At 41.2% G+C, this 11,161-nt stretch overlaps 1 protein-coding gene across 8 annotated transcripts in view; it reads left to right on the forward strand.

The window, feature by feature from the left end:
* Nucleotides 1-11,161, forward strand: part of ank3b (ankyrin 3b) — a 126,902-nt gene extending 115,741 nt beyond the window's left edge. For 4 of the 8 annotated variants that reach the window (XM_086304281.1, XM_086304276.1, XM_086304279.1 and 1 more), the window contains 7 exons: nt 4,003-4,687; nt 4,771-4,963; nt 5,177-5,260; nt 6,763-6,846; nt 7,296-7,547; nt 8,764-8,835; nt 9,671-11,161. In XM_086304281.1, the coding sequence (XP_086160407.1) occupies nt 4,003-4,687; nt 4,771-4,963; nt 5,177-5,260; nt 6,763-6,846; nt 7,296-7,547; nt 8,764-8,811 (1,346 nt within the window). In that variant the 3' untranslated portion in view covers nt 8,812-8,835; nt 9,671-11,161. Of the gene's footprint in view, nt 1-4,002; nt 4,688-4,770; nt 4,964-5,176; nt 5,261-6,762; nt 6,847-7,295; nt 7,578-8,763; nt 8,836-9,670 lie in introns of those variants that run through there. The other 4 variants (XM_086304277.1, XM_086304283.1, XM_086304282.1 and 1 more) reach the window with 3 other exon arrangements.

Genomic DNA, 11,161 nt, shown 5'->3' on the forward strand with positions numbered 1-11,161 from the left:
CCTGTCATCTCCTGGTTCCTCCGAGCCTCCAGCCTCTACGCTCCACTGTAGCTTCCTCTGCTTTGAGACCAGCAGACTCCCTGCCTCTTCATCCTCCTCTTCCTCTTGCTTCTGAGTGACTAATTTCCACAGCAAATGCCCTTGTCTACTGAGCAGCACTAATCAGCTACTTCCCACCAATGGCTACCTTTTGCTAACCTCAGCAGCTTCAGGATCCAGTCATAGCTTCTGCTCCCACCCTTGCAGTTGAGTAGAATAAGACTAGAACAGCACAGTCTGTCATTACTAACAGCTTTCTACAGGTTGTGGAGGAACATAGCAATCTTACAGCTCTTTGGTGAGAGTTTAAGATCGCTCTTGTCAGCCTCTGCGCAAGCTGGATGACACTGAGAGCTAATTGCTGTCAAGGCCCATTTCAGACGCTCTTATCCATGGCATAGAAGTGCTCCAGGGGAGTCTCTTAACAGTAAAGCTCATTTAACCCAGTGTACATTTGCCAAACCAAACCTTAAAGACTATCAAGTCTTAAAAAATCACTGTAAGGTGGAGAAGTTATTGTTTGGTTTGGCAAATGTGAATCATGGCCTTTCTTCTGAACTTTTCGATGTGAAACATTCAGGATCTTTTTCCATGAAACAGTCTAAACATTGTGACATACTGTGTAATTTCCTTTTAGTAAGAAATCTGATGTGAGGTGTTATCAGGTTCTGCAACTTTGTCCAGAAACCATACTTGATCTGAATTTAATCAGATTTCGACATCCCGTCCTTGTGCACCACCAGACCGCTTTCAACTGGCTGCCATTTTTAGATCGCTCCATGAAAGTCGTTCTGACCGCTGACTGTGATTTCAGCATGAACCTCAAACTTGCAGATTGAGCCTACATGACCTTTTGAGTTTAACATCATTGGTGATGAGAGTGTTTCACCAACAATCTAGAGACAAAAGAGCAGGTATGAATGTACAAAGAACAGGAAAAACTTGAGTAGCTAATGTATTTGCCTCCCCCCAAAAATATGACACAACCACAAGGTAATTAAGACATACTGCACCACGCACACGCATAAATGCTGGCAATGCGTCGGCCGCTCACATTAAAAGATTCACCACAGATGTGAGATTGATCCTGGGGAACAGGATCAGGCATCCTTTAGATGTCTTAGAAGGATGACGAGTTCTGATGGGGGAACTTCGAGGAAGCCATGTTTCACCAGCAAATAGTGGATTAAAAAGGAAGAAATAACAAAATCACCATCTCTCCTCATCTGATTTGGTGAGGAGAGATGCAACTTTAGTCATTTTGCCTAAATGATTTGAGATAGACTCATTTTTATGATAGACTGGAGGAGATTCAGTGCGCATCACAGAGGCACAAGTGCACATGGTAAGGATGGGACTTTCATGGAGCGATCTACAGAACAGCACATGCAGGTTTTATGGACAGGGTCACAAAACCGCATACTTTAGTATTAGAACTTGGAATTTATAGAGTCTAGACTTTTAGTATTTCCAAGCATTTGCCCTTTCTCTTTTCATAAACATCTCCTCCTCTTTAAACCTAGACTGTAAAATCTCAGTTTTCCAGCAAAAAAATGATAAAATTATTGAAATTATTTGACTACCCTGGGGTGAAGGGTCCAAAGAGATGATACTCCTGCTGACTATGGTGCCTCTTCTTGCTTATCAGCTGAGATGAGCAACCCGATGAGTCCTACGCTCAATCTCTTCGCTTCTGCAGCTTCGTAGATTTTAAGCCTTCATCAGTCACATTTTCACTTCATTGTCAGTGTGTTTGACCTGTTTTATTTTTACATGCCTTGTTCTGTCTTCTAACCAGTTTTTGTCTAACATTTGTTCTGTGCCTTTTGTTCTGTCTTGTGAACCTTGCTAATTGCAACAGCTCCAAAACGTCTTAGAAGTCCTCAAATGCCTCAGCCTTCCCCTCTGCACACCACCTCCCTTTCTTCTTCCGCTCCACCCGTTCAAACCACACATATCAACACTTTCTCTTCCTCCTCTGTCTTTTTCTTCCCATCTCCCCCTTCCACACCTCCTGTTTACCTCCTGCCTGTGGCCCCTGTTCTCCCTCACTTCTTCACTCTGCCTTATTCCCCTCCTCTTCCCTCCTCCCCTCAAAGTCCTTTTAGCTGCCCTTCTTTCTTCTCTCCTCACTTTCCGCCCTCGGCCCTCTCCAAGCCCCTTCCTCCTCTTTCTTCCTCACTCCCAACTCTTCACCTTTTACCGCCTCCTCATTCTGCCTCTCCTACATCTGCTGAGTCTTCTCTCCCTTGTGCCTCTCCTCGCACCTTATCAGCTACTACTGTCCCTTCTTCTCCTTCCCCATCTTTAATATGTGCTTCCTCTCCACCTTTACTTCCTCCCTCTTCTACACCTCCTCTCTGTCCTTGCTCTTCATCCTCTTCTCCACCTCAAAATCGCCATCCTCTATCTCCACCTCCCCCATCTCCCCCATCCTCTCCCCTCCCTCCTGGTGTTCCTCCTTACTTCAGGCAAGATCGTTCAGTTCCTGAGGTTTACATTTAGAGGCCTGTGTGCTTCTCACTGCCTTTTGTTTGAACCAGCACAACTAAGCTACCTGAACTCTTCTCAAGCTTTTGCTCATAAACTGACCTAATTACTGAAAATGAAGTCCAGCTTGTTTTAAAGTCTCCTGCCTCACTAACTTCACTAATGTTGCATTTATTTGAGTGAGGCTGGGTCTAAGGCTACGTAGGTTTAAAAAGAAAACTCAAGTGCCAATTTTAGGCTACATAAACAGTATATGCCAGGTTTTTGGTTTTATTTTTATATTTTGTGTATTTCTGTTTCCACCACTTTTTGATGTGGTCATGTCTACTCGGTAGGGCTGGTTCAAAAGTCATTTAAAAGTACTTGAAATTATTGATTATTTTTCTACTTCTAGAGGCGGCAGAACAAAATTTAAACACAACAATTCTGATGTTCGTATATATTACAGATCGAGTACAACTGGAATAGCGTTATCATTTATCCACAGGAATAAATTCCAGAGTCTGGTTTGAACTCTGGTTTGTTCTGCAAGAAGCAATCCAGTACTGGCACAACACATTCGGAGAGAAATGCAGCCAGAGCCACAAAAGTGTAGAAATATCTGTCTTAGATGGCATGATGTACAAAGCAGGAGAGATGTTTCCTCTAAGTGAAGAAGTAGATTAATGAACTCACTCTGGACACCAATTGTGCAAACTATCCTCAACACATCGTGCATTTAAAGTAGCTGAACACCTGATGAATGGCCTGTTTTTTTTTCAGAAGAGACATGAAGGGCAGGCCTCTCTTAACAACAATGTGGGTGTTTATCCTTTTTATTTCCAAACTGTATGTCCTAATTAAATTCGTAGTTGTAAAATTATGTCGCAAGAAATCAGCTGAAAGCACACTGTGACCTTTGTAGATGTGTATAGGTGTGTGTAGCATCTAAAGAGCCAGATGTGTTTCTGAGCAGTTCACAAAGATTAAATTATAGCTTAAAGGAGCAGCGGCTCCCATTCAGCCGGCAAATTCCACTGTAAATATTGCTCCATGTCTGCTCTATGTGTATGTGATTTGAGATTAAATACGGATGTAATACTTTGCCTCCATAGTCTTTAAAGGTAATGGCATTACGTATTTTTTTTCTTATTTCAATTTAATATATTTCTGAATACTAAAATTCACCCACCAAATGCACAAATACCACAAGCAGAATCTAGAGGTGCAGTTCCCAGGAAGTTACCACTGGGTGTAAACCGACAAATAACTTTATAATATGTAAAGTTGTGTTTACATCTTATTCTGCTCCTTAATCACTTACACTTGTGACTTTTGAACAGATGCTACCCTTAAATGTTTCAAATGTTTCTCATTTCATCACCTCCATCACTTTACTTCTCCTTCCCTCCCTCTTCCAACCCCTTTTTTTTTATCTTTACCCCCTCTTCAATCCTCGTATCCTCTAATCCTGTACTCCTACAATCCACCCAGGCTACGACAATATAGATCTGGAGCTCCAAACCCCCTCAGACCTCAACTACGTGCCCCCAACCCCACTGCGCTCAGACGACTTCTTTAGCGAGGGCGATCCTTTAGTAGAGTCCCATAACAAGTCCATGCTTACTAGACCTAGCGACCTCTCTCTCACTCAGACCACCAGCACCTCCAGCAGCGACCCCCTCACAGTGGCCCCGGGTCCAGGCTCCACTGCCACAGAGCTACCTATTGCTGGGCCTGAAGATACAGAAACTGAGATGTTTACTGAAGAAAAAACAGGATTGGTGTGTGTAGAGAGGCCAGATAATGACAGACGGTTGGTAGAGCAATCAGGAAAGGAGACAGAAGAAGTAAAAGCAGGAGACCATCTTGTTTTGGAGAGTCAGGGAGGGGCCGTAAAAGAGAAGGCTACCGCAGACACTGGTCTTGGAAATGGAGTGGAGGAAGAAGAGGAGGAGGAAATGACGCAGGAGAGGTTGCAGAGTCTGCTGGAGGATTTAAAGCTGGAAGAGGGCATGGAGGAAGAGGAGGTGTCAGAGGAGCTTGTGAATGCCATCCTTGAGCAAGTACGGAAAGCAGAAAAAGACATTTATTCAGTTCCAGGCAGGAGCAGTGAGACGTCTGGCGCAATCGGGGAGTCAGCAGCCCCTGGCCCCAGCCCGGGCTCTGAGAAGGGCAGGTAGGACTTGATTTTATTTGAAATTCATTGTCACGTCTTTCTGCTCCCAGGTGTATTGTCCTAAATCTCTTTAACTCGTCCAGCCCCGACAGTCTAGCTGATTCGCTAGAGGAGCCCCAGGTTCAGACCAGCAAACAGAATGGAGGTCAGACTGAAGCAGCCAGGGAAGGGATGGAAAAGGTGCCCAGGAGGAAGGAATCCCAGGAGGACAGCAGCACAGCGGGACCAAGCAGAGGAGACAAGGACGGAGGCAACAGGTCCCAGCACAAAGTCCAGGTGGGAATCGGTCCTTCACAGAGAATCTTGTCTTGAAGCCTTGAAAAAGTCTTTAACTGTATATTATATTATTCTCCTTCTGTTGTTATGTGGGCTTAAAATATTTAACCTCTGAGATTAGCCCAATTCTTCTGTCATATGTTAACTTTCCATATGAATCCCACACACTCTGGCCTCGTTGACATTACTCTGCTGCTGGGCTGCCTTCATCAGGAGAGTGTTAGAGAGAAGGAGTCCGACTCTGATGAGGAGACCACTGTCACTACCAGGGTGATACGCAGACGGGTTGTACTCAAGGTCTGTTAGGCCTGGTGTGCAGAGACATGTTGAAGCAGAGTGCAGTGGACCGATAGCGTGTGAAGAAGAGTGATACCAGAGAGACTGAACAGAAGCTATTTGCTATGTGTGCTGAGCATGACAGTAACAGTGTTTTTGTGCAAGTTTGTTAACATGGAGTGGAATGTGTGTGCAGCTATAGTAACTTTAAAAGATAACTGGAGACGGGATATGTGCGAGGAAACAAAGAGACATTTTTTTAGATTAACATATGACCCAAAGAGGAGTTCTAAATTTTCTCTAAATTGAAATAGAAACTTGACTACAGCTGTTTATACGTTTAGCTTTGCTATAGTATTAAGTTCTAATTGCTTGCTTGCCTTGCTTGTGCTCTTCTACCTGGCTGGTGGATTGTTGGTTGTGCTTTACCATATATATTTAATTTACCGAATAAAAGGAATGTGCCAAACTTCTTCTGAGGGGGGAAGAAAAGGTGGCCTTTGATTTAAGCTTCTTTTCAGCTAGAAGCAACTAATAGATATTTTAATTATTGATGCTAAGTGCTAAGTGTTTCCAGGGAGTCATCAGTTAATTGCTTAGTGTAAAAAAATAAAATAAAAATCAGAAAATAGATTCATAAAGCCCTAAGTGAAGCTTTGATACAAATTAACAAGATTAAAGCAGCATATATTTACTTAGGATAGCTGAAATTAAATAAACTGTGGCGATTTTTGCCTAATTGAAACGCTGCCCATGTTGGAACACATTTCCAAAGTGGAAAAAGTCTGCTTGAAGATCTTATAAATTTAATAGGAATAAAAAAACTAAACTAAAGCAAGAATATAACATGTACAGTATTCACAGACTTTGCTGTGACAATGAAAATTGAGCTCTGGTGCATCCTGTTTCCACTGAAAGTACTCCAGCCATCATTCAGCATTCAACACAACCTCTTCACACCCTCCACAAAAGGCCGAACTGGCTCGACACCAGTAGATACCAGTTATATTCTATATTCTTTATTGTTTTGTTACAATCTCTGGCTCTATCAAGGTTCATTTTGAGGTGATAATAAGATGCATTTGTATGGTTTTTGAACGGGGTTTCGCCTGAACTTTTATTTTTCCATCTATGGACACATCCTTCTGAAGCTTTGTTTAAAAGAAACACTTTTATTGTATTCTTTCCGTATTTCTATATTATAAATGTCTTTTAAACAGCATTTGGTGTTTCCAGTGCTTTTGCTGCGGTTTTGAAGTTTGGACGTGTTGCGACAGCAGGATGCAGTATTACATTACATTATTTAATAAACCTGCCGATCTAAATACTCACCTTTCCACTTTATATGATAAATATGTTCTAGGGCAAATACCCTGGTTTTGCATCCATTGTGATTTGTGGGCTGTTTGGAAATGCTTCTTTATTTATTTGATGAATAACAGTCTTGGAGCTAACCCTACCTGCACCTTTACCTTCCTCATTTCTTTCTCACTTTTCCATCCAAATAAAAACTTTCACCCCAGGGAGAGGAGGCCAGAAACATTCCTGGAGACTCTGTGACAGAGGAGCAGTTCATAGATGAAGATGGGAATCTGGTCACCAGAAAAGTAACCAGTCTTTCTCCTCCATTGCTTTTCTTGTCTTACACCACATGTATATGCCATGTACAGCCACAGTAAAATTTAATAGGGAAAACGATGAACCATGGAAGGCACAAATCTGTTATGTGAGCTCGATTTGTTTCCCCTTTGGCCATACGCCCTTGGTTTGTGATTGATTGGTTATCTCACCCTCCAGTTTGCTGTCCATGTACAGACTAGAGGGATTAGATGACCAGTACCCTTCAAAACTGAGGGTTTGGGCCAAGGAGGGGAATTCAGATTGGACCTCATTGTCACAATGATGCCGACAACCTCTTAGATGCATGAACCAAACCTATCACATACCATCCCATTGACTTTTACACGACACCTCTACATATCTCCCTCATCCTTTTTTGCATCACTTCTCTCAACTCCCCCACCCTCCTCCTGCTAACATGCTTCTTCCCCTGCAGGTGATCAGAAAGGTTGTACGCAGAGTGTTCAGCTCAGAGGAAAGGAGGCAAAGTGAAGGCGAATTTATTGCAGCAGAAGAACCTGCTGCTGCTGCTGGTGGGGGAGGTGTTGGTGGTGGTGTAGCCTCAGGTGGAGCTGACACTGCTTCTTCATCAGGAGCGGCAGCAAGAGCCACGGGGGGGAAGGGCAAGAAGAAGGGGAAGCGATCCCGACACGGCCACAAGGAGGAGCCTCAAAGAGTGAAAGCTGAGGTTGCTGTCGAAACAAACTGCCTGACTTAGTGAGCTGAGGTGTCTGCATGAAGCTGTAGCTTTGTGTAAACTCTTAATCAATCAATGTAAACTCTTAATCACCTTTTAGATGAGCAGAGGACACACATTCTGACAGCATTAAGGCAGCCATAAACCAAAGTAAACTGCATTCCAGTGAGGGGAGGTGTACTACAAAGCGCGATTAATGGGTTAGTGAGGTATGTTTAGCCTGGCTAGATCACCATGGCAACTTCTGCTGAACAGATAACATGGTCCAGAGTGGTTAATGTTCAGGGTTTTGTTGTAAAATTGTCTAGAAGCATCAGCATAAGTTTTAGTTCAGGTTCAAGGCCCTTCTTGCCCCAAGTGTCCTATGAGTTGAACCTGAAGCACAGTTGATCTGCGATTAAGACCAGAAAAGCATTTGTGATTTAAAAAAAAAAAAAAAAAAAAAACAGCACTTAAAAGTCCAGCTAAAATTTGGGCAAAGCAGGTTGGTCAGGAGAAGCAAGAGGCAGGTGAGCAAAGATAAAATGCCATGGCCACATCGTCACTGGGGACCTCAAGTAGATTTATAAATACACATCAGTTTACGCATGTAAAAACAGAAGATGAAGATCTTGGCTAAGATTGGTTTATCCATACAAAATGGTAAAATGACAGAAGTGTCAAATGTAATGACTAAATTGTGATGTTCATGCAACTTAAACTTTATTTTGACATTCAGGTTTTGTTTGCTGTTTCCTGTTTGAAAAATTGAGTGTGAGTTTATGAAATGCTGTGCAGTTTAGAACAATTTCATAACAGCAACCTTACTGTCTGAATACAGTTTGCAGTGGTTGCAGTGTGTGTTTCCTCAGTAGCAGCTACAGCCTCTAGGTTGAGACTAGACCGAGTCTGAGAACTACTAATATCAAGTGATTCAACTAATATAGAATGTCGTTATTCTCTCTATTAAGCATGTGTGCTTTCATTTGCAAATGTACAGATGTAGTAATTTTAACATTTTTTCACTCCTTAAACTCATCTTTCCTCCAGCATGCTGCCTGATGTAGAAGATGAACCAAACTGTGCTTCATTAACACTCACCGATAATGCCTTGCCTGAGTTTAGTACTGATATTTCCTTTCTCTCTCTCTCTCTTTTTGTTTTGCTTTTTTTTTTGTTCCTGTCTTGTGCTGAATCTCGCTGCTTTTCTTAATCTCCTTCTGCCAAGCCTGGAGACGGTGCCAACAAGAAACCAGGGAGGAAGAGTCATTCTTAACAGTAGAGCTCTCAACTACAACTGGTAAGAGGCCACTCATAAAGACACTAAAAACTCCCATAAGTTACCAAATATTCACCTATAGACCATAAAGATTAATTATGTGTGTTTTCTGTAAATACAATAAGAATATACTATTTTTTGCTTAATATAAAGTATGGTATATAAAGACATGTTTAGCTGAAGACTTTAATTCTGAAATTTAGAGTTAAGACCACTCAGATGTCTGTATGCTGAGTATGAAGCCATCTACCTTTTAACTCTGATGTAATCAGGAAGACAACTGAGTTTTTCAACTGGAATAAAATTGTCAGTGCTGTTGTACTCCCAGGCATTACAGTCAAGCGCACCATGCAGATCCTTATTAACAAGAATATTTGCAAGGATTTAAAAGCTAGCAATAATTTAAGTTGCTAGTTGACATCTAAATGTGAGTTTTATGTTCTAGTTAGTATTTAAAAAAATATCACCTTATGTTGTATGTAAACAAAGATGAAAACGAATCACTTGCGAGGTTTTGTAGGACACTTTCTGTTACGTTCCAGAGTTAACTAAAGCTATCAAAATGATATGAACAAACAATTGTTTATGACTTCATGTCCAAAATCTCTTTGTACTGTGTTGAACAGATACTGGAGATGAACTAGTGTCAGGTGGTACTTTCATGTAATTCCAATTTGTACCACAAGGTGGTGCAGTGAATAAATAAAACATATAAACAGGAGAATTAATTAAAAACACAATTACAATCGAGGCCAAGAAAGACAAAAAAAGATATTTAAAACTGCAATCCTAAAGCAGAAAAGTACTTTTTTTATACAACAACCAATCTGAAGTATAAACTTTCCTTTACACTCAGGTCCATGGACATCCACCTGTGACCCCCACACATGACCCTGGGAGGAAAAACAGACCGGAGCCAATGAAACCGGGAGCCAACACGTGTCTGAAGCTTTCGCTTTACAACGCATGGTTTTCAGCAAGACAACACGTTACTTTTCTTTGATTTCGCATGAGCATGTCACCAAACTCACTCACTGTTGGAAAACAACACCGAAGGACACGCATGGACGTGAGCTGGAAACTTCTTTAATCTTTGGCAAATGAAAGGCGTCTGTGACCAAAGACGGCACAAACAGCGAGGGAAAAGACTTCACTCTCTCAGACACTCGCCTTGTATGGCTTTATTTTTTCCTCCTGCACTCACGGTATTGGGGTGCACCATGTGGTTCTTTTATAAAACAAAACAAAGGAGATATAATAGTACCTGGGTGTTTTTGTTGTACATAAATGACACTGTATAAAATCTTTAAAAAAAAAAGAATTGGTAGCTTCACAGATTGTTTATGCACTGATTTGAGTTGATGAAGCTTTGCAGAGCCAGTGCATTTGTATTGAGAGGTCGACACTTTTCGTGCAGCCTGGAGTGTGTCTTCTGACGTGCTCTTCCCAAATATAAAAAGGAACAAAAAAAGCTGTATGTGAATGAAACGAATGGAGAAAAAAAAATGATGCTTGATTTTCAACAGAGGACATTTTCTTTAAAGACAACAGCTACTCTGCTCTGTCCGAGGGACATTCTTCAGAGAAATGATATTTTGCTGCATGTTATGTCACTTTATTTTTAACGCTTTCCTTTCTTTCTCTTAATTCAAAGCACTGTAATACAACTTAGAGAGGGTGTGATGGTACTTCTGTCTGTGTGAGCACTCATAGTAACCCAAACATCTGTCATCTATAACTGTTTTGTTTTTTATTTAATTTCCTTTTCTTTTCTTTTTTTTTTACAAATGAAATGACACTCCACATCCTAGTGGCGAGATAGTACAGCATCCTTCTTATGCAACAGGAAAGTACTGACACTGTCCAATGCATCTTTCAGACTAGCACATTGTTAGCTCTAGACCGCTAGCAACGCTGTGTGTGTGTGCGTTTATCTGTGTGTGCGCGTGTGTGTGTTTAACATTAAGAAAAAAAATCCATGCATACTAGAAGTGTATATTTAAACCTTTAGTTCTACTGTGGTTTTTAAAAGGGGACTTTTACGTTGATGATTTTTATCCTGTTTATTTGCTTCTATTTACATGAGAACAGAGAATCTCATTTTTAGCCCCATCACTCAAATCGAAATCTTTGTAATCACATACAAATCACTGTCAGTTATTAAAAATGTGACTTTCTGTTCATGTGTAAATTGAATTTCTGTTTGTTTTTTTTTCATATGAATCCACCCTAAGCATCCATTGTTGATAATAAATCTGGTACCGACATGTATGACAAACCAACATAGCCTACACTGGATGATCCAAGTAATTATTTAAGCAGAAAAATAAATTGTGTTTAAACTGAA

This window comes from Aulonocara sp. 'chitande type north' Nkhata Bay, linkage group LG8 (genome assembly GCF_057382095.1).
Source record: "Aulonocara sp. 'chitande type north' Nkhata Bay isolate Kocher_YH1m ecotype deep benthic linkage group LG8, A_spYH_male_GT1.1, whole genome shotgun sequence".
Lineage (NCBI taxonomy): Eukaryota > Metazoa > Chordata > Actinopteri > Cichliformes > Cichlidae > Aulonocara > Aulonocara sp. 'chitande type north' Nkhata Bay.